The sequence below is a fragment of the Dysidea avara genome, chromosome 6 (genome assembly GCF_963678975.1).
Source record: "Dysidea avara chromosome 6, odDysAvar1.4, whole genome shotgun sequence".
Lineage (NCBI taxonomy): Eukaryota > Metazoa > Porifera > Demospongiae > Dictyoceratida > Dysideidae > Dysidea > Dysidea avara.
In genome coordinates this window covers 15,495,746-15,517,778 of record NC_089277.1, presented here as the reverse complement: position 1 = coordinate 15,517,778, position 22,033 = coordinate 15,495,746, and the positions used below count along the sequence as shown (strand labels likewise).

At 38.4% G+C, this 22,033-nt stretch overlaps 4 protein-coding genes across 4 annotated transcripts; 2 read left to right on the top strand and 2 right to left on the bottom strand.

The window, feature by feature from the left end:
• Positions 1-16: 16 nt before the first annotated feature.
• On the top strand, positions 17-2,536 carry LOC136258959 (2-hydroxyacyl-CoA lyase 2-like). The gene is made up of 2 exons (XM_066052353.1): positions 17-149; positions 536-2,536. Exon 2 carries the CDS (start codon positions 538-540, stop codon positions 2,434-2,436), a length of 1,899 nt encoding a protein of 632 aa, XP_065908425.1. The 5' UTR covers positions 17-149; positions 536-537; the 3' UTR covers positions 2,437-2,536.
• LOC136258962 (uncharacterized) lies at positions 2,461-9,037 on the bottom strand. Its single transcript, XM_066052355.1, has 7 exons — positions 8,927-9,037; positions 5,493-6,590; positions 4,963-5,104; positions 4,407-4,583; positions 4,143-4,198; positions 3,453-3,655; positions 2,461-2,662 (listed from the first exon to the last, which is right to left on the bottom strand). Exons 2-7 carry the CDS (start codon positions 6,584-6,586, stop codon positions 2,640-2,642), a joined length of 1,695 nt encoding a protein of 564 aa, XP_065908427.1. The 5' UTR covers positions 6,587-6,590; positions 8,927-9,037; the 3' UTR covers positions 2,461-2,639.
• LOC136258966 (tryptophan--tRNA ligase, mitochondrial-like) lies at positions 9,009-13,319 on the top strand. Its single transcript, XM_066052361.1, has 5 exons — positions 9,009-9,310; positions 9,506-9,586; positions 10,100-10,188; positions 10,521-10,639; positions 12,856-13,319. Exons 1-5 carry the CDS (start codon positions 9,044-9,046, stop codon positions 13,299-13,301), a joined length of 1,002 nt encoding a protein of 333 aa, XP_065908433.1. The 5' UTR covers positions 9,009-9,043; the 3' UTR covers positions 13,302-13,319.
• LOC136258961 (mannosyl-oligosaccharide 1,2-alpha-mannosidase IA-like) lies at positions 13,276-21,715 on the bottom strand. Its single transcript, XM_066052354.1, has 12 exons — positions 21,609-21,715; positions 20,096-20,676; positions 19,706-19,921; positions 19,471-19,554; positions 19,289-19,383; positions 15,574-15,697; positions 15,356-15,449; positions 14,806-14,921; positions 14,480-14,575; positions 14,257-14,383; positions 13,758-13,927; positions 13,276-13,707 (listed from the first exon to the last, which is right to left on the bottom strand). Exons 2-12 carry the CDS (start codon positions 20,618-20,620, stop codon positions 13,474-13,476), a joined length of 1,881 nt encoding a protein of 626 aa, XP_065908426.1. The 5' UTR covers positions 20,621-20,676; positions 21,609-21,715; the 3' UTR covers positions 13,276-13,473.
• Between the last annotated feature and the right edge of the window lie 318 nt (positions 21,716-22,033).

The window sequence follows — 22,033 nt, the reverse complement described above, 5'->3', positions numbered from 1 at the left end:
TGAAAAGCGCATGTGTTCAAGTGCCTCGGAAATATTAAGCGGAGCACGTGATCGCCCACATGACAAGCACTCAAGTGGTAAGCACTTGATCTGAAGGACTGTGTTTCGTCCGGTAGTGTGGTACGTGTGTGTAGCCGAAAGTCGAAAAGGTACTGTATTTAAACTTATATATTTGTGTGCCTTACAAGGAACTAAAGTAGAGAACGTGACGTTTTCGATATGGCCGATACTTTGAAAGTTGTAGGGGGCCTAAGTATTACAAGAAACAAGTGGCTTAGCCTATGGTCTATCCTTTGACATTTGAACAACCACAGAACAGCTTAGCACTGAAAATGTACGCATTGTTTAAGTTCTTAGTTTGCCTGTTGTGGGGCCTTTTGACTTATGTCAGCTATGTGTAGTATGAAATGAAAGATTAAAATCACAAGGAAGTGGTTAAAAGCAAAAGTTGATGCAATGCACCATTGATCTGTGATGTAATTACCAGTTTCAAGTGTATATATTTTGTGACCTTTGGTTTGCCCTCAATTTGTAGGTATGGATTTCAATATTGGGACAGTGGAATTGCTCTCATATGTGACAGTTGCTATTGTAACTCTACTGGTAGTGGCAGCCACAGCATTTGTGTACCAGTTTAGGCTGTTTTACTTGATGTTTGCCTCCATCGACAAATCATCTGCTAGAAATGGCGGTCAGTTGGTTGCCCAAGTTTTAAAAGAACACGGAGTCAAGTATATTTTCACACTCTGTGGTGGCCATATTTCACCAATTCTTGTTAGCTGTGAGAAATTGAATATTAGGGTTGTTGACGTCCGTCATGAAGTGACAACAGTTTTTGCTGCTGATGCTGTAGCACGCTTGTCTGGAGTGATTGGAGTGGCTGCAGTCACGGCTGGGCCTGGAGTTACTAATACGGTGACTGCTGTAAAGAATGCACAAATGGCAGAGAGTCCAGTTCTTGTACTAGGGGGAGCAGCGGGATCCATTTTGAAAGGTCGTGGAGCTTTACAAGACATTGATCAAATGGCATTACTCCAACCAATATGCAAATTCTGTGCTTCAGTCAAATATGTTCGAGACATTGTTCCAACTTTGAGAAAAGCCATTGCAGTAGCCCAGTCAGGAACTCCTGGTCCAGTATTCGTAGAATTACCCATTGATATTCTCTACCATTATGAAATTGTGTATAAAGAAATAGGCAAGCCTAGTGTGGCGAAGACTTTTATGCAGAAAGTCCAACAGTTCTATATACAAAACTATATAAACCAGTTGTTTGCAGATGCTTGGGTTGATAGGCCTATGGGACCCCTGCCAGTTGATGTACAGTCTGCGTCAGTAGGGCAAGTTGTTTCTGCTATGCAGTTATTGAGAAAATCAAAATGTCCAGTGTTTCTGCTTGGCAGTCAAGCACTGCTTCCTCCAACTACTGCAGATGAGCTTCGAACTTCGCTGGAGTCTTTAGGGGTACCATGTTTTCTAGCTGGCATGTCTCGTGGTCTTCTTGGAAGAGATAGCCCTATTCATATTCGACAGCAAAGGCGTGATGCTCTGAAGGAAGCAGATGTAGTGTTTCTCATTGGAACTGTGTGTGATTTTCGTCTGAATTACGGTCGTGTTTTCAACCATAAATCTAAAATTGTTGCCGTGAACAGAAACAGGGAACAACTGACAAAGAATTCTGACCTCCTGTGGAGAGCCACTCTCTCGTTTCAAGTTGACCCTGCAAGCTTTGTGGTGGCACTACAAAAGACAATAGTTGAAATGGAATACCATTGTGACCCAGAGTGGACAAAGAAACTGAAAGATCGCGATGCAGAGAAAGAGGCTTTGAATAAGGGTAAAGCTAAAGAGCAGACAGAGATACACCTCAATCCACTCAGCGTATTACATCACTTGGAAGACAACCTGGATGATAACAGCATTGTTGTAGCTGATGGTGGAGACTTTGTGGGTAGTGCTGCATACATTGTACGTCCACGAAGACCCTTAGCTTGGCTTGACCCTGGTGCTTTTGGTACACTTGGCGTAGGAGGTGGCTTTGCTCTAGGTGCAAAATTGGTTAGACCAGATTCAGACGTTTGGGTCATTTATGGAGATGGTGCTCTTGGCTTCAGCATAGCAGAATTTGACACTTTCACAAGGCATAATCTTCCTGTTATAGCTCTGGTAGGAAATGACGCTTGCTGGTCACAAATTGCTAGGGCACAAATTGCTTTTTTCAATTCCAACGTAGCATGTGATCTGGATTACCTCAACTACCATACCGTGGCAGAAGGATATGGCGGCAAAGGAATACTGTTAGATCGAAGTTGCGATGATGATAAAATTGTTGAGCAGATAAAAGCAGCCCAAAAGATGTCCCGAGAAGGAAATTCTGTCCTTATTAATGTTCTCATTGGGAAAACAGACTTCCGAGAAGGCTCAATTTCCGTTTGAACTGTTGAAAACAACTTTTAGGTGTTATGAGTACATTGATGTACCACATATTTATTATTGTATACTTTTAATAAGTATAATCACAAGTTCAATAAATATACATTCAATAATATTATAAAAATATGTTACATACACACATACTTACAAGTTTAAAATAAATTTCAAGTGTTCGTGCAGATTTCATTACTGGATGGGACTCAATGCTACTGTTGATCCTCAACATCATCTAAGAAAAGTACAGCTAGTTTAATACATACACTTTATAAATGCAACCTGCCTTAGGTTTTAGTGTAATGCTAGAAGGGATATTGGTAATTGTCACGGCTAATATGTTGAAAACAAGAAAGGAAATTTGATACATCTTCCCATGCAAGGTTTCATTTGACTGCTGGAGTGTAAACAGAGCCTTGTAATGTGTGAAAACAAGTTTTATACACAACAACTGGTTACTGGGAAATAATATGGCTGGCTACCTTTCTATAGACTCGAAACCTGTCAAGTTAAAAATCCCTTTTTTGGCTAAATATTAAGTACTTGAGCTGAAGTCACAAAATATTTTCAAAAATGAACCAGCCTTGTGCTCAGTAGGTCAGAAACTGAAGCCTGATACAGTCCCTAGTGACAGACAGGAGTTGTAGGCTTTGCTGTAGTTCAATGTCACATGGCTTAGTATGTAAGTTAACAAAACCCTGCTAAGTTTATAGCCTGCATGTAATGACCACATCTGTAGCCCGAGATCAATCTCCACGATACAGTTGCACATACCCCCAAATGGTGTGATCGTACATGCTCGATATCAGCTCTATGCAGCACAAATGAGTCTGGGACTATATTCCTGTTTTTGCAAGTCACAGTGTGACACATGGTCCCTACCATGCATGCTACATGAAATTAACATGTGTTTTTTCAAAACAAGACAGCAACACAGGAAGCCACAGTTCATAATAAAATAATGTTAACAGAGGATGTGATTAAAGGAACAGTGCAACAAGTCATAGAAGTACCCATCAACACACCTTTATCTGAAAGTTCATCTTCATCTGATTCTTTTGTGTCTGGCTCTTTAGCATTACATGTCGTGGTGCCTCTCTTCCTACCATACTGTGTTAGGGTCTGCAGTATACCCACCCATGACTGCATCTCTTCATGCGTCGACGCACCACACAGGTAGTTCCGGGATACTGTCTGGACTTCAAACAAGTGCTGAACGTATGGGACACTGAAGGAGACAAAAAATACATGAAAATAACTGCAGAAAACACAACTATATTTATAGCTCTAGGGATTAACTGTCAACTAAACTTTTAAAAGCTTCACATTACATACTAGTTTCACTGTTTTAGTTAAATGGAAATTTTCTCATATTCAATGGAGGAAAAGAGGAAATCTGCAAAGCAGCTGGCATATATGTCTTGTGTGGGAAAGTTCTGCAAATCCTATCCCTGTTTACAAAACTATAGCAGTGTTGTCAAAAGACATCAGGTAATTTGAACTATACAGTCAGAAATGAATATAACTGACATAAAAGTTTTGCAATTGCCATTGCATGGATGAAATGTGCACTTCTACTCTTCTACAAATACTTTCTCAATTGACACATACGAACCACGAAGAATTTACCTTAAGTTATATTAACGATTCTGTTAATAACTACAGTAAGTCATAAAGTTAACACAGTTTATTTGCACCTACTATAAATAACTTACGTTTCTCTTGAGACAGTCACTGACAGAATCTGATTAAGTGGAATTGTTGCGATAGGCTATAGAATAGGACAGACATACAGGCAATAGGCTAGTAAGTAATGTTAGGCTAAACGCTAGCATTATAGCTTACAAAAGGTTAAAATGTAACACAGGCTAGCATTATGCAAAACAAAATTTGTATTTGTAAATCTCCACATGATAAAACTTTGGTAGAGTTTGTACAAAAAATTTCAACAACTTTCCAAAAGATTCTATTCAAATTACCTGATCAGTTTTATAATACGATAATCCGGCATCATCGAGAACAAAGAGACGTTTTCTCCACGTCCTCACACGACCACCCCTCTTGACCAAGAATCCTTGTTTGTGTACAATGGCCAAATCCTCCCCATCCGCTTCATCATCATCATCTACTGCATCAACATTGGCTGTCCGGTGGAGCTATTGTAAAAAGAAGAACAGTAAACAGCTAATATGCTAAAGCGTTTGTAAGCTCTTGTGTTCATCAGGTGCAATGTGGATTAAACGACAGCCAGGATCTATTGTATCTAACCATACAATACAGGCACAAACCTTCACACAGGACTTCTAGAATTATAACACGCGCCACTAAGACAATTACCTGTACTCAAGAGGACTAACTGCTTTAATAAGGTCAACAAATGACAAGGTCACTTGTATAAACCAACTTACCAGAGTACGCCAAAAATGTACAAAATGGATTGCCTAATAAAGTTAAGTCAAAAAGTACATCCCAAAAGGTGAACAAATTTCACTTACTTACTATTACACATGAACATACCAGCTAGCTATTACATACCTGCTTTTGTAGTTGTGAGTTTTGCAGTGCAAGATGTTTGTTGAAAGCTGATTTGTCCTGCAACAGTTGGATTAGTGACAACTTCACTGCGCTACTCTCATCTTCCAGTGTAGTTAGCCGGTCCATGTACGCACTCCTCTCTCTAATTCATTAAAAGAACTAATATGAAATATTATTGACGTCATTTATAGGGAACTGTGGCCTGGTGCAGTGTTCATTAATTACATTGTGCACCTCACCAGTGCTGGAGACCTACTTGACATGGTCACTATAATGAGGTGGTCTTATTAATGAGGTCATGAAGTACACCTTAATTATGTTTGGGACCTACTTGACATGGTCACTATAAGGAGATGGTCTTATTAATGAGGTCATGAAGTACACCTTAACTATGTTTGGGACCTACTTGACATGGTCACTATAATGACGTGGTCTTATTAACAAGGTCATGAAGTACATACACCTTAGTTATGTTTGACTTTTCTACTACATACGTAACATGTAGACCTGCAAACTACAGACAAGTTTACCTTTCAAGAGTGCGAAGCTTTCCATTTAATTCTGATGCTTTCTTTATTTCACTAGTAGCTGCCCCAAGATCTTGCATGGCAAGCTTTAATTGTACATCCTTCATCTCCAGAGTCCCGAGAGTTTCCCGAAGTGACTGCCTCACTAGCGTATTATCTGACTGAAGCACCTCTACGGTTTGTAGGAGTTGTAATCGTTCATCTTCTAAAGCTGCTATTTTTGACATGACTCTTTCCAACTGCAGGTCAGAATCTGACGCATCAGAAAAAGTGGGACTTACAGATGTGTTACGTATTTTCTTTTGCTTGGATTTTTCAGACGCATGTCCTTCAGAACTTTGGGAAGAATCTTCAACTGACTTTGAACCCAGCTGCTGTCTGCGATCCTCTCTAATCTGACTGACTGAGTTGATATGAGTACGATATGGTGAAGGATCGGGAGACTTTTGTTTTTCCTTGGGTTTAAATTCAATTGGATCAATGACAGTCCATTCTGTATAGCCAGAGTCTGACCTTTTGTTTGCTGGTATATGAAAGTGATTTTCACTTATTGTAAACAGTCGATCTTCTAAGCTATCTTCTACGCTGCTTGAACTTGGTGAGCTATCAAAAGAACCCATATTAGCTGCAACTGAAAAGGGACGCTTAGCGATCAAAATATGAGATTTAGCATTGCTCGCTTGTGTCGTTGGTGGCTGCACAGCTGTTGCAGTGCTTCCTATTGGTTTACTAACAGGTAATGATGAAAAACTGTAGCCCCTTGTTGGATGAAAAGGATCATCTCCTTGTTGATCAGGTTTTGTTTTGTTAAAACAAGCAGAAGCAGCATTATGACTTATCACCATTGCATTCTCAATGGAGGTTTTCAAAGACATTACGATCTCCGATGTTTCTTTAGCAGAGCCATGCTTTGTGGTCACTTTTTCTAGTGTTTGGAGACCAGTTAAAACATATGTCAACTCTCGACGAATTCGACTAAAGTTTCTTGCGGCACCATCTACTCCAACTTCCCAGAGATTGATCATGTCTAACAGCTCCAAGCATTTCATACAGTATGGTGGTGCCTGATCATGCTTGCGTACATGAGGTGAATCCATTTCTCTAAAACAATACATAAAACACAATTACACTTATTTAACTAGTAAGGTATACACCATCTAATCTAACCAAATTTCAAAAAGACACTCTTCAAAGAAAAAAATATGGAAGTTTTAATTGAGCCATTATTCAGGGAAGCAAATCTCAAATCAATTAAACCTACCATGCCTGCTCATGGAGAATTCGAATATCTTGTTTTGCTTCTGTTGCCCCAAGGGTATACAACTATGCATGCCACATGCATATATTTATGATGTGATAGATGAGAACAAAATCATTGCCCATTTGTTCATTTAAAAAGCTTTCATAATTTTATACACACGCGAAACAGCTAGGGCTAAAGGTTGATTTACCAATTCATGGTAAACACTTTTTTTTCAAATCCAAATTCTGTAGACCGATGCAAACAAAAGTTGAATGTAGTACATTTTTGGTATAGTCATTGTACAAAACCAATTTTTAAAATTTTTCTTATTGTCAAGCACTATAATTCCAAAAAAAGTACTCACCATAATTCTTTCTTTGGACACTGTAGATAATGTCAAGACAACAAAAAGAACTTTGGAAGTCATGGAAACTATGTAGGTGGGTTTTTCTGAGACGGTCAGCCACTATAACAAAGTGCTCCTATTGGGTGACTTATCAAAGAGGAACAGGTAGCAAAGGTCTTGTTATGTGATAGTTACACCATGGCCACAAGGGAATTGCCTGGTAGGGGACACATATATCAGGCAAATCCCTTATGGCTATTTTTTATAGCATAGCTGTGAGGGGTTTGTTAATATATACACCTCAGCCTGCAGCCCTCAGACTTTGAGTCTATATCCATGTATCAGTAAATCCCAAGCAGTGATACAGGTGTATATACTACTCGGGATGCATTTACCTAATAGATGAATACCAACAAACACTCATCCCATTTGCTTTATACACTAGTAGTATCTAATGATCAATTGTGGTTTCAATAGCGTGGGTTAGCCCTCAAAATGTTATTCATATGATACTATGCTCAACATGTCAACAAACCTACGATTGTGGAATCAAGTTTATTGGGATTGGAAGTTATTAAGCCATACCTATTCCAAAGTAGCATGCATCACCCAAACAATTACTTTAGTGATCATTCATCCACACCATCAACTACTCAAAACTTTGCAACTAAACTCAGCCTAGCTAAAACTACTAAATACCACAATACAAAGCTCAGTATAACGAGTCAAAGCGTATCATATCTTTGGGTATCAAAGCCATGAGCAAACCGCTTTTCCATGATATTGTCATACACAAGTAAAAGCAGCACCTTTGAAGCAAGTGGGTTATGACAATAAAAACAAGCAGGTGAAAAACCTACATATTCTCTCATACAAAATTGCCCAATTTGTCAAAATTTCTTGTCAAATATTTGTGTTATATCTTACTAAAAAAAAAAAAAATCATTGGAAGGTATGCCATACAACAAGAGATGTCCACAATAAAATTTTATAAAGATAATTTTTATAATGATGTACTTCTAATTAGATAAAACATCTAACAATTTCCACCTGACTTTATAAGGCATACTACCTGTAATGTAAGTGCCAGGTTAACAAAATTCCCTACAACCCTGTGACATAAATTAGACTCATTAAAATAACAGCTACTTTAATTGCTAAAGAACAATGTCTTTCAGAACACTAAAATGATGCCTGGTTCTACAAGAACAAGTGTCTACAACATGCACTGAATGTGTCTGACATATGTAAAACATAATTTGCTTCAATTGTGAAAAGAACAAAGTCTGCTGTAACAGAAACAACATATCAGCTTAAGTGTAACAAGGATTCCAAGATCAAAATCAAGCAGTGGATATTGTATGCATCAGTGTATATATGGTAACTGAAATAAAATATTGTGCTGCAAAACATTAATCACTTGACTGTTTTATCAACAAACTGAAAAACAGTCACAATAAATATGAGTCGAAGACAAATTAATAGTGCTGTATTTTATATCCAATTTGAAATGCCGTAGGCTAAGAAATTACATGCAATTTTGGGCCAATTTCTGCAGCTCATATTAAACAGTTCATATACCACGTGCTGACTTTCTTCTGCTCCTGCTCAGAAACTTGATATGCTTAACAAACTTAAAATGGCTGCATATAATCCCTTCTTAATGATAATAAGTGTTCTGCAACTACATTCATAGGCCACAGAAATTCAGATCTTAACAACCACGGGTGTATAGCCAACATTTTCGTATCTCGTGACAACATCTTAAAAACCAGCTGTTACAAACAGATTTGTACTGCAAGCTTGACAATGAGTTAAAATACAAAACATTTACGACACATGACATACCTTGAACAAAAACGATTCACCACCTCGACCTCAGAACAAACTTTCGGGCATCCCTCAGACTTAATGATCACGTGCGCGTACTTATACAGATTTTGGTGTGTATTAAATAGATTTTTGATGTCAACGGTTGCGAAATTTAAGCGCATATTTTCTGGTATTCAACCGACCGGTTTTCCTCATTTAGGCAACTATTTAGGTGCAATTCGCAGCTGGGTGAAGCTGCAAGAACAATGTGATGATGTAATATACAGCGTGGTTGATTTACACGCGCTAACCGTCCCCCAAGACCCCTTACAGCTAAGAGACAACATCAGAAACTTAACCATATGTCTGCTGGCGTGTGGAGTAGACCCTGACAAGAGTATTGTTTTTCAGCAATCAAAAGTGAGGGTGAATTTTTGAAGCCAAGTCTGCTGCATTGCTTGGGGCTTCACATTTGTAATGATGCTGCAGACAGACATGTCATAGCTACTGTAAAATTACACAACCAACATGTAAACATTTTTGTACGATTGTGAGTATGTGTGTGGGTGCGTATTATTTACATCAATAGTTCACATTGACCTGTGTACATTACAGGTACTACAACACACAGGGTTGTACTGGTTACTCAGCTGTAGGACTCCATCTAGCAAACTAAACACACAGACACAGTGGAAGGTATTTTCAAATGTTATATCTGCACATATCTGGGTTCCACTTGTGGCTAACCATTATTAGATTCTGGGAAGGTTTCATGTCCAATGTACCCAAACTTACAAAGCTCTGCAAACAGGGAATTGAGATTTTTAGGAGGTTTCATCATAGTTAAGATTTTGGTCTGACAGGTGATCACATCAATGATGTCTCAATATAACAGGGAATACTATATATGTGCATGTACAGATTTTTAGGGGATTTCTCAGCTACTTGGCTTATTTTGCACAACATTCACTCTATGCTTTGTATTGGTGCAGGAAATAAACAATTGTTGAAATGAAAGTGAGAAAATCACTTCTCGGCCTATCTGCTGGAAATAAAATCCTTACATTTGCTATACATCACTAATTTGCATGTGTGAAAAATCTGCATTCTTGCTAGTTAATTTTCTTTCCGGTATATTGTTCTTCAAATGTGGAGTATTGATGCTGCACAGGTGAAACTAAACACGTACACATTTTTGTCTATATGCAGACCAAGTCAAGGACTGCACAAGTGGGCACACCCCCACTGGGACTATACAGCTACCCCGTGCTAATGGCTGCTGATATTCTCCTGTACAAGTTAGTGAGTAGTACCATACTGGTTGTGTAGATATAAGTGCTTTTGGGTTTACCCAAAGGAGAGATTTTATATTATGTATCATGACTCCAAGTTTTAACGAGTAATTTCTTAGAACATGCAGCTTAAATAGAGATTATAAAAAGCGGGTAATGCCATTAAGGATGTAACATATTCTCATGCAATATGGCAAAGTGCACCTGTTTATTTGACTGGGTTGTACCATAGATATTAGAGCACACACCGGTGTGTGCTCTAATATCTATGGTTGTACACATATGTACCTGCTGGGTCATACAGATACTATATGATCTATCCTTTTTCCACCTTACAGAGCTAGCCATGTTCCAGTTGGTGATGATCAAATACAACACTTGGAGCTGACTAGAGACTTAGCCAAGTCTTTTAATAAACTGTATGGGAATGTGTTCCCCATACCACGACCTATACTAGGTATTGTGTGTGTGTCTGTGTATGGGAATGCGTTCCCCATACCACGACCTATACTAGGTATTGTGTGTGTGTCTGTGTATGGGAATGTGTTCCCCATACCACGACCTATACTAGGTATTGTGTGTGTGTCTGTGTAAAAGACACTTAGTAAAGGACACTTAATTCTGTGATAAGGGAAAATTATTTTGGATCTAGTTCCACACTTGTTTTTTTTTTTTGTCTCTAGCAACATTTGTATTACAGTAAAGGGGTCCCCTGTGCTGAGGTGGTGTGTGTACCGTACATGTTTAATGCATCATGTAATTGTACATTATTCACATCACAAACTTACAATAGCCACTGTTCACCAAACACAACAATAGTTGGATAATAAGGTATAGTCCTGTTACATGTCTGGTTAATTGTATAGTCTAGACTACCCCAAAGGATAATTGTGGTACTGATTTATGGGGTAATGTTTATGTATATATTACATCTTACACAATTCTTGTGACAGTGGGCTCACATCAAAGTGTTGGTGCTATGATTTAACAGTATGTGACTTCCTCTTGTCATCATTACAACATCATGATCTAACCATACGTGGGAAATGTTCCCACTATTTTTTAAGATGTCAAGTACTTAAACTGGTCATCTTTGGGACTTAAACCATATACTGTGGTTTTCCAATCTATTGTTGCTAACAGCAATAATATGTTGAGCGCATGTGCAGTGAAAATTCTTGAGCATTTTGTATAGGTAATCACACACATTTGAGTGCAATTAGGGAATAATTGTGCAATTTTGGCTGTTACGAGTACAATTATTCCATAATTGCACGAAAATGCGTGTGATTGCCTACTAATCACATAGTGACCACCCTTCGTGGTTTGTAGTACACATCTATCCAGTTCTATGTGGCCATTAACTTCTACCAGGTGATTGCATCATCCTTCTTTGTATTACATCATTTGCTGTTGCACTTAAAAGGCTTCGTGTGTCAGGAATTCTGATTGGCTACTCAAAATGTCTACAGGGTGCACTTAAAAGGCTTCTATTATTCTGCTATTTTATTGGCTACTTTACAGTGCAATTACAGAAACAAGGCCATGCGATTTGGGATTAATTGCACTCCTACTATTGAGACTAATGTATGGCAAATTAAATCACTATGTGATTAGTTGGATAAACTTTAGTAAATACATACATTCCTTTACCATATTCTGTAGATGAAGAATGGCAACCTAAAATAACAAGCAACTACTACAATTTTGTGGCACATGTGATGTTTCTGATGATTGTGTGTAAAGTTTTATTTATTACAACCAATTGGTAGTGTGTCACTATAATGAGGTCATGTTATTAATGAGGTCATGAAGTACACCTTAGCTATGTTTGGGACCTACTTGATATGGTCACTATAATGAGGTCATGAAGTACACCTTAGCTATGTTTGGGACCTACTTAACATGGTCACTATGTCTGTGGGAGATGCCTAGTGAAGTTATAGTGAAATTGTGGCGTTTCAAATTTAAACTATAGACAGGTACCAAATGACCAGAGTTCCAACATCTCCATACATAGGCATGCCTTACATAGTTGTTTACTTAGTTCATCCAGCAAGGACAAAGCCCGTGCTGCTGTTGCCATAAATCTCTCCATAAATGGTCATTTAACCTTTCATGATGTAAATTTGAACTTTCTACACAACAGTACACAGCCATGTGACATCTTAAGTACATGTGTGCCCTTTGCACAGAATAGCTCCACATAGTATAACAACAGTATTTTGGATACTATATATATGGATGCTAAATGAACCGCATCCTTATTTTCCACACTAGCCTAGGCACTAAAGGATACTTTGGTGTGTACCTTTAACTCAAATGTAGGCATCCTCACTCCCCAGTCATTTACTGTCCACGTTAACTTCTAGTCTCAAAAGTGGTAGGTATGTCATTGGTACTGAGGCTTCTTTGTACAACAGTACAACTACTTTTGATTGTACAACATTCTCAAATATTAAAACAAATCACTTGACAGCTTTTCATACAAGGTATGTACAACACTACACATAACCATATACATTTATTCTACATGTGGTCATTCTTTTCATAACAGCAATAACATGACTACATTTACTTTGCTCAGTGTAATGGCATGTGTGCACACATAATTTTGCATGCATGCTCATGTTATTATGCTAAAACCTTTTTTGTGTTTTGTTTTCTGTGTAGGTAATGTGCCCCGACTCAGAAATTTGCGATATCCTGACCAAAAAATGAGCAAGTCAGGAGAAGATTCTGGCAGAATCAACCTTACAGACTCCCCTGACATTATCAGAAAGAAGATCCGCAGATCAGTAACAGACAGTATTAATGCAGTCACATATGATCCAGCCTCTAGACCCGGTATATCCAATCTTGTAGAAACGTATGCTGCACTACAAGACTCCACAGTTGAGAAGGTCTGTACAGCATTCAGTGGGAAACAGACAGTAGACCTTAAAGACAAACTTGTTGATTTGCTGGTAGCACATTTGATACCGATTCAAAGAAAAATGGACCAGCTTAGTAATGACATGACTTATGTTGATAATGTGTTGTATGACGGCTGTAATAAAGCTAGCAACATTGCTGTTGTAAATTACACTGAAATTGAAGCTGTAGTTGGTATATCATGAATAATAATTGACCAATTACACATATGTAATTACAGACGTTAACTGTAGAATGTATATAGTAAGCTCAATTATGAACTACGTAGTAGAATTTCAAAGAAGAAAGAAGTTTACTTAACCACAATACAAACTGAAACTAGAAGATACGTAGTACAAAAACACATGAATACTATCATCATCTCTTGCTGACTTTAGGAACATCAGGTAATACTGGTATGGGGTGTGCCTCAGTGTTGAATACATATTTGTCCAAACTGATTAGTGAGTCACCACAGAATATGAGGTATAAGTACTTGAGGGTCTCAGCTAAGAAGAAGCTTTGTTGTACATCGTCTTTAGAAGAGTTTTCATTGTATACATCCCTGAGGCCGCTGAACCCGCCATCAACTCGGCAATGCTTGTTCATACCCTAAATAGTGCAGACTTCATGTAGTGATTGTGTGTTGTGTGTGTACAAACCTGTATAGCATCCCAGGCCCAGTCACGATACTTGTTCTCATGGGTCACTCTCCAGAGTACAAAGTAACTCTCCACCACTTCAGGTCTCATCAGGTACACCCTGTTCCCTCCGATAACAGCCTGAGCTTCATTGGATCCAAATGAGAATGAGTCAGGTCCAATATGAGTAGCTAATAGGGAATAGATTGATAAAGCAAAAGTTCTAAGGGAAAGAAATCTTTACAGAGTGAAATGAGATGTTAGTGGGACAAAAGAATGGCCAAGGTGGTCTTATTAAAGAGGTTGTGCTTCTAATGTTTTAGAATCTACTTGATGTGGTGACTACATAATGAGTTGGAGTTACTACACAGGTGACAGCTAACCAGTGGAGGCCACCTGTATTTGTCTAAACCACTCAGTAAGAAATTTATATAGTAATCCTAATGCAGTTATGTACATGCTTAGAAAGGCCAAGTATTTTGCTGACGACCTGAAAGATTTGCAATCAAACCTTACTCACCTGATCTAGCATATGACTCATGACAGGTGCTTGTGAGGTCTGCCCCAATCTTAAGAGTGTGCTCCTTTTCCTCTTTGTCAGGAATGTGCTCCGATGCTAGTGCATACATTCCACCAGAAAAACAGGCCTGCAAAATACAGAAAGAAATACATGCTACTCCAGTAAGCTGTACACATGAAATCCATATGCAACTATTTCTCCTATGCTTTCAAACATAACTTACCAAATGTTCCATTCCAGGCTCGATTCGTCCATTCTTATAGTTACCAATGTACACTAGCCCACTGGGTGACTTCTTGAGCATTAGACGTTCAACTGACTGTAACAAGAGCCACATTCACCACAATTCATTGTTTCTGGCAAGTGTATGTTCTATTAGAGTAACTGAGCCAAACCATTCCCACTATCTACTCAACAGGCTGCATTGCATGATAGCCTCACATCAACATAATATATGGGTACTTATAATCTGTAACCAATAAACCCCTGTGCTGATATATGGTCATCTCTATCACCTTTCCCTACCTAGTACAACTGGTACACTCTTACCTTCATAGTTGTGAAGTACATGTCTTTAGCTTCAACGTCTTTTTCACTAGTCCCCACCCATGACTTGACTAGGTATTCAAAGAAACTGTCCCCAAGTGCACCAATTGAACAATGCCCTAAACATAATGTACAGTACATATTAAACGGCTCAAATATAGGCACTATTATACTGTAGTAATTTGTATCGCAACTATTAGCCGTCCTGGAAATTTTACCAGTTAAAACAAGTTCCATATTATACTAGGCAAAGATACTTACATTACAGTGCTGCACTAATAAACCAGCCAATAAAACTGAACAGTAAAATGAATGCTTTATTAGAGCATTTCAGCATTCGATTGCACCAAATTTCAGGTAAATTTTGAGAGTGGTCCCCTGGGTTTCAGATAACAGAAACATTTAATAACTGATAACTACTGGTATCAAGGTCATAAAAAAGGCCGTTCTCTTTCAGAGTTAATATCTTTTTGTCCCTATCACAAATGTGTCTTTGATTTGGAACTTTGGAGAGTTATTTTTCAGTACTGATGTGACACCATCATCCACTTACTTGTGCCCCAATTTCCATTACGGGGATTTAAGTAATTGAAATAAAGTCCTTCAGGTTTATCAATTTCCTTTAGTACCTGACGAATGCGTTGTACCTACAAAAACAGAGTGAACATTTTATTGTACAGAAAGGCCACTAAAGGCCACCTCATTATAGCTACATCAGGTACAAACACAGTCCATCTCAGCCCACAGGTGTTGTCCAATACATAAACTAACCTTCTGTAAGTAGACAGGATTTCCAGTGATACTGGTGAGATACTGAAACTCAAGATGGAGTGTACCAAACTCTGCCAGTATTGAACAACCTCCAGATGCCCATCCCCAATTGTGAGAGCTGCCACTAATGCATTATACAATACAGTGTAAATGGGTTTGTGTATTGGGTGGACTAAGACTTTACAATAAATATGCATAGAGACAGGTGAAGGCATGGCAATAATTATGCAACCTATAATTCACATTGATTGAAGCTGTCCAGCATTTTGTTGACCAACACCTAGCAAGCTGCTGCTGTACTGGGTGGGTTTGTGAGCCGAATTGAATGATGAATCAAGTGGTGGAGAGTAAATCCCAGTCTAATCTGGATTGTGAGGAAAAGATAATATATAAAGAAAAGCTGATGCTGGTATGTGAGTACATACCTGACCTATATGCTGTACCAGGTGAAGAGTGGGCCGATAATGTTACTAAGTGGCCAACAGTATTGCTTGGAGACATCTATAACTATCTAATAGAGTCAAAGAGTCATTACAGACAACAGTCATTGAAGGGGTTTAAATCTTTAGAAGCATTTATTTTATCAGTGGACATGTCAGGACATGTCAAAACTGTCCTTTTTTATGAGCCAACTAGGCAGAGTAAATTCTGTGCTTTAATGGCTGAACTAGTCAAAAGTTTCCAAGTGACACCCACAAAACCTGGATTATCATTTGAAGGATGGCCAAGTAATGACACGTCACTGTACTTGCAAGGCTGGGTAAGGATGCGCACAGAAGCTACTGCTTTTCATTAGGAGAGGAGAGGTTTGTAGGCCACAATACCGTTTAAAGTCAAGACAGCATGCTGATTGGGATACAACAATCCAATGTGCACTTCCATACAGTGTCAGTCTTTTGCCATCAATGTTAATTATTTGATGCATATTAATATAGGTTGACCCTTCATTAGTTGTTGATATCAACTTCAAAAAGCCAGATCATAACAAACATAACAAATCAACACCTTGCAACTAGTCAGTCACAATTCATAGCCTGTACATGCAGCTGTCCCTGCCTGCTGCTTGTATTTTCATGTCAATCTCAGAAGAGTCTGAATTAGATGTCAATAGAACAACAGCTGCAGTCGGAGGTAGATCACAACCTGATGGTCCTGACCATGTTAATTGACTTGTTAAGTGGCACACTAGATACTGCAGTTTTGATAGTAATAAATAGTCCAGGTGATGAGATAGTTGAATATTAAACTGAAGGTATCGGTACACCACTGTCTGTTTACATCAAGCAGACTATGAACAAATGAACAATGAAGAACTGTTAAAAGAAGCAGAAAGGCTATTTTATGCAATGAGTATTCCTGATATTGAGGTTGAGACAATCACGAGACTACTAGAGCACTGAAATGGGTGATTGACTGCATCACTGTTTCATAATGTCTGTGTGAAAACTATCAACCAATCCTGTGCCACTAATAATATGAGCAAAATGGTTCAAAATGAGAGTGTTAGGAGGGACCAGTATACCACTATCATGTCTGCAGATCACCACAACAGTTTTACTTGTAATTTAACGGGCCTTTGGGCAATCCACACTCAGGAGCTAGTCCACATGGTGTGACTTCTTGAAGCTGTCATGGACAGGGTGTGTTAGAGAGATAATTCCACCTAGAAATGCCAAGTCCCTGACAAGTGAAACATGCAGCTTTGTGACAGATGCTGGGTATTTGAACAGGATGCATCACTACTACACACAAATTCAGAGGCTGCTTATGATTATTGGCCTGTTGTTTTGTGACTGTTGTGTGAGGACTCTGTCAGTGTGCTAAGTTGACTGTATATGCCCTGATGTGCATTTTGGAAAAAGAAAAAAAAAAGAAAAATACTGGAAAAACCAACTAACTGACCACTCAGAAAGGCAGTGCAGGTCACATGATAGCATGTAACCACCAACAATGCCACTATAAGTGGTTTCATTATAAATGTGTGGGAATAAAACATGTACCAAAAGGCACATGGTTTTATTTTCAAATTGCAAGAAAAGCAAGTAATGTAGAAATGCATATTATAAGTATGCAGCAGGACTACAGTATGTCATTTTTGTATGATTTTAAATATGTATTGTTCATACTATGACTATCTGGACATGAACACGCACATTAGAGAGCTGTTGAGAGAGCTCAACTTCCCGCTGATGGCTGAGGTCTTCCTTTGTAAAAGACAGAATAGCCAATGAAGCTCCATCCATGGCAAGATCATCTGCAATATCAAAGCCCCATCAAGTCCCCATAGTTCAACTGTCTGAGGAAGCCACTGAATACAGTAAGATGTTGATCAGATACACGGCCTCCCCAACATTTCGAATAAAGGACATATTGAAGTGATAGTTAAAGTAGGTCTGGGCTCTAGCTGCTAAACATGTAGGGTGCTGAATAAACACTTCAGAGCAGTCTACTTAGTGATGATGTGGAGCTGCTGATTACAGCAACGATGTCAAGCTACTGAATGATATTGAGCTGGCAGGACATGATATTAGTGTTGAACTTCTAGAACTATTTTGAGGTAAAAGAAAAGCTGTTTCATACATAAGTGTACTAATAAATAACAAAGATTTAAGAAAAGCAAATGAGAAAATCAACGTTTTAGAGGAACATTAAAAATCAACCAAGATGAGTGATGCAAAATATGAAGAAGTGTTTGAAAAGTTACAGAAATCAGAGGAGAAAATTTCAGTGATGAGACCAAACATCAAGCATAACATTGCATTTCCAAAATGATGACAAAAGAAAACCATTTGTTTACAGGGCTATCCTCTCACAATGTTTTTTTCCTTCCCATGCTTGTAACACACCTCGTGCCACTTGCAACTAAGGAAAAGAGAGGATTGAACTGGGCTGATGAGCTACTGGTAGCATTGTTGCAAATCTCACAAGCACTAACAAAATGAACTTGTTCGATATACACCAAACATACATGGACTAATGTCATGTTTCAGGGACTCCATCCATTAGGTGTTTGGCCAGACAAAGGAACAATCATCATACACATAGCAAGTTACTTTAAGCCATGTTACACTAAAGCTGTGTGTATAATAGACATTAACAAATGGCTTGGTTCTCCAGTAAATGAATCTACAACATCACCTGGTATTTGCTGTATGTCTGAGTCATCTTTGCACCTTGTTCTTAGTGTTCAGAGCAATACTGCAATTGTTTTCTTCTCCTGGCTTGTCATCTTTCATATCTATTCATATTGCTTCTCTTGACCAGCTGAAGTCAAAATTTAAACTAAACCAAGAATTAGTACACAGTCAGGATTGTTAGGACAAGATGGTCCTCCAGAAATGACATGTAATTGGAATAACGTACTATGCTCATTAGACATCCAGTTATCCCATTTAATCGCTCTAATCCAAGCATCTCGTTTTACATGTAACTAGCTAGCCCCCCTGGACCACAAAACAGAGTCATTGTGTTCTTAACTCTACTCTTGCAGTCCACAGCACAACAAAGCCAACAAAATGGTGGATAATTTCAATTACATGAACTATAGGTTGCATAATTATAGCCACGTCTTCATTAGGTAACCTATCTATGCTGCTGGTAAAATGCAATGCACAATTTCCATACAAACACGTAACTGCACATACATAACTAGCTGCTTAGTAACTAATATAGCACGGCTCCATAATCCAATAGTGAAAACACATACACAACTCACGTTCTTAAATTTATAATAGCATTTGGTATTCCAGTGGGAGTGTTGAAGGCTGGAAGTAATTTGTCAGCAACTTGTGTAGCCTTGGTCTTGTATACCTATAGCAATGTACAATGTTATATTACTGTGTATACAATTAAAAAATTAACCAACATATACTTATATATGTATGTACATATACGTACCTCGTCTTTAGTTAACCCATACAAGCTCAACAGTCCTCCAAGGAATCTGATGTTAAACTCAAACACGGACACATCTGAATGAGCCTAGTATACAACAAGAACATAGATAGATATACTCATATAGTTGGCCGAAGCCTTTGGATGGGGCCAAGTACAAAGTACTGAAGTGAAAAGCATATTCAACAGAGTATGTACTTTCACCTCATCTTTGTGCGGCAGCTCGTGCAAAACTTACTGAATTGACATCAAAAGAGTTTGCTATCCAATCCCGAGCTTTCTGGTATTCATCATGTAGTCCCATAATATATAATGTATCAGCAGCGTCAATTATTGTGGCACCGAGGGCAGTCTGGCCAAATATGCCGGCTGAATGACCTGATTTAGAGATGGGCCGTAACTCATTCTGTCCCCAAGCATACTTGACATAATTGCTCCAAGCATGTACCATCATCTGTAACAGAATACACACACATACTTTATGGTTGGACATTGTGTCATTTTCTGACTGAGGTGTGTACTCTGTATACCATTGCTACAACATTCATTGATCAATGGGATTTGTTACCAAGAGAAATATCTGGTGAAAAGGTTTCTTCTACTGTGCCATTTCCTATACACACTGTACCTCTTTGACTTTCTCTCTTCGTTGCGTAGTAATATCATCAGAGTTCCCAGGATCAACGTGTTCAAGCTTGTCATCATCTTCACCAGCTTGTGGTTTTTGAACATCCTCCACATTTTCCTCCACTTTATGCTCCACTACAACTTCCTCCTGTCCCACATCTCGTCGTTGCTCATCCTCAACCTTCATTTCTTCTTGATTATCAATCACTCCAACACCAGGGTCTTGATCAACTTGATCAACAGGTGTTTTAGATGGTGCAACTTGATCATCAACGGCAGCATTATCAGCATTCTCAAGTAGCACATTGTTATTTTCATCTTCCCAGCCAATGAATTTACGATAAGTGACATCAAAACTAACCTGTTCCATAACTTCCGGGGCATAGTATAGACTTCCTAAGCAAATGATAGCGAACACTACTAGAATTATTAGCAGTAGGTGTCTGTCTTTAAAGCTGAAGCTTCTTCTGCTCATGGAGTACTGGGGTTTACCTCCAGCAGAGTGGTACAAGGGTAGCTGTGCCATTATTGCTAAAATTGAGTCACAGTATTAACAGAACTGTTTTAAAATGGTGAGTAAACCTGTAAAAAGACAGAAAGGACTCATTATATATATTACAGTTGTAGATCAACAAGGTTTGAAATGAAAACCAAAGAATTTGAATGAAGCATTAGCAGTGTTAGCATTTGTAATGCACGATGAAGAACTCTGCATAGGCAGTTTGTATACAAGAATTACAACTGAAAAGATTTTGTAACAACAGATTTATCTCAATACATCTCTACCCACTGCTAAATTGTAGGTCCCAACTTTTCATTAGGCCACAATTTGGTGATTTGTTTTTCATCTGAAAATTCCAAATGTAGAGTGTGGGCAGGTATGTCATTACCATTATCCCTAGTACTTGTCACAATATAGATATCTAAACTTGTTTTCATACCTCTATGCTCTACAGGGCCTGATACTCTCTGCATAACAGGCAATTTGCTAACTTAGCTAACTCAACCTACGTAGCTAGTTTGGCAACCTACTTTACGTGTCCTTCGTCACGTGATCAGTTCCAATCTCTTACTTAAATAGGTTTGCCTTTATGAGGTTCAAAATCTCAATAACGAATCTTTACCAAACAACCGCCAAATGGATGTACAGAGTCACACCACTATCCAAATTTTACAACCAAATATTTTGTGTGATTCTGTAATTCTGCCAATTAACACTTCAAAAACAAAACATTGGCATTTCGGGAAGAAGGGTACCCTGCCTAAAATCATCCCCGCATGCGTCCTGGTGCTTGATATCCTAAGCAACTATGGTGGGCGACAATTAGAAGACATTTGCGTACCTATACTCAAACTATGAACACAAGCTGTTGTACATGTACTTATGATGACGTTTTTTTGGAAACACAAACGCGCAAAAGAATGTATTGCAAGGCATGAAACACGAAAGGATATACGCTAAAAAGACAATACACGTTACAACATACAAATAGCCTGCAATCACGGCTACTTACTGCGTAACGTCTAGTGCTACTTGTTTTCCTCAGCGTACATCAAAGCGCTCAATCCTCACTCAACTCTCTAAAATCAGAAATCAATTTAAGCGCTAGTTATATTATATTTGTATAAATTAAGCGCGTAAACTTTGATAATTTACGTCACAGGTCACTTACCGGTAATAGCATATGTGACCGGATTTGCGAAAAGGTACCTTTTTCACACACAAAATTTGACCCATTTTTGAACTTCAAAGCTTCATAACTTTTTGATCATGAAACATAATTGCTTGAATTTTTTAATAACTGTAGCTACAGTATCTGGCTACATTTTGATACTAAGAGCAAGTTACTCAGTATAAGGCATCAAGTGTTACATCATTTTGTTTACTGGTATGTCAAATGTGTGGAAAAGGTACCTTTTCGCAAATCCGGTCACATAT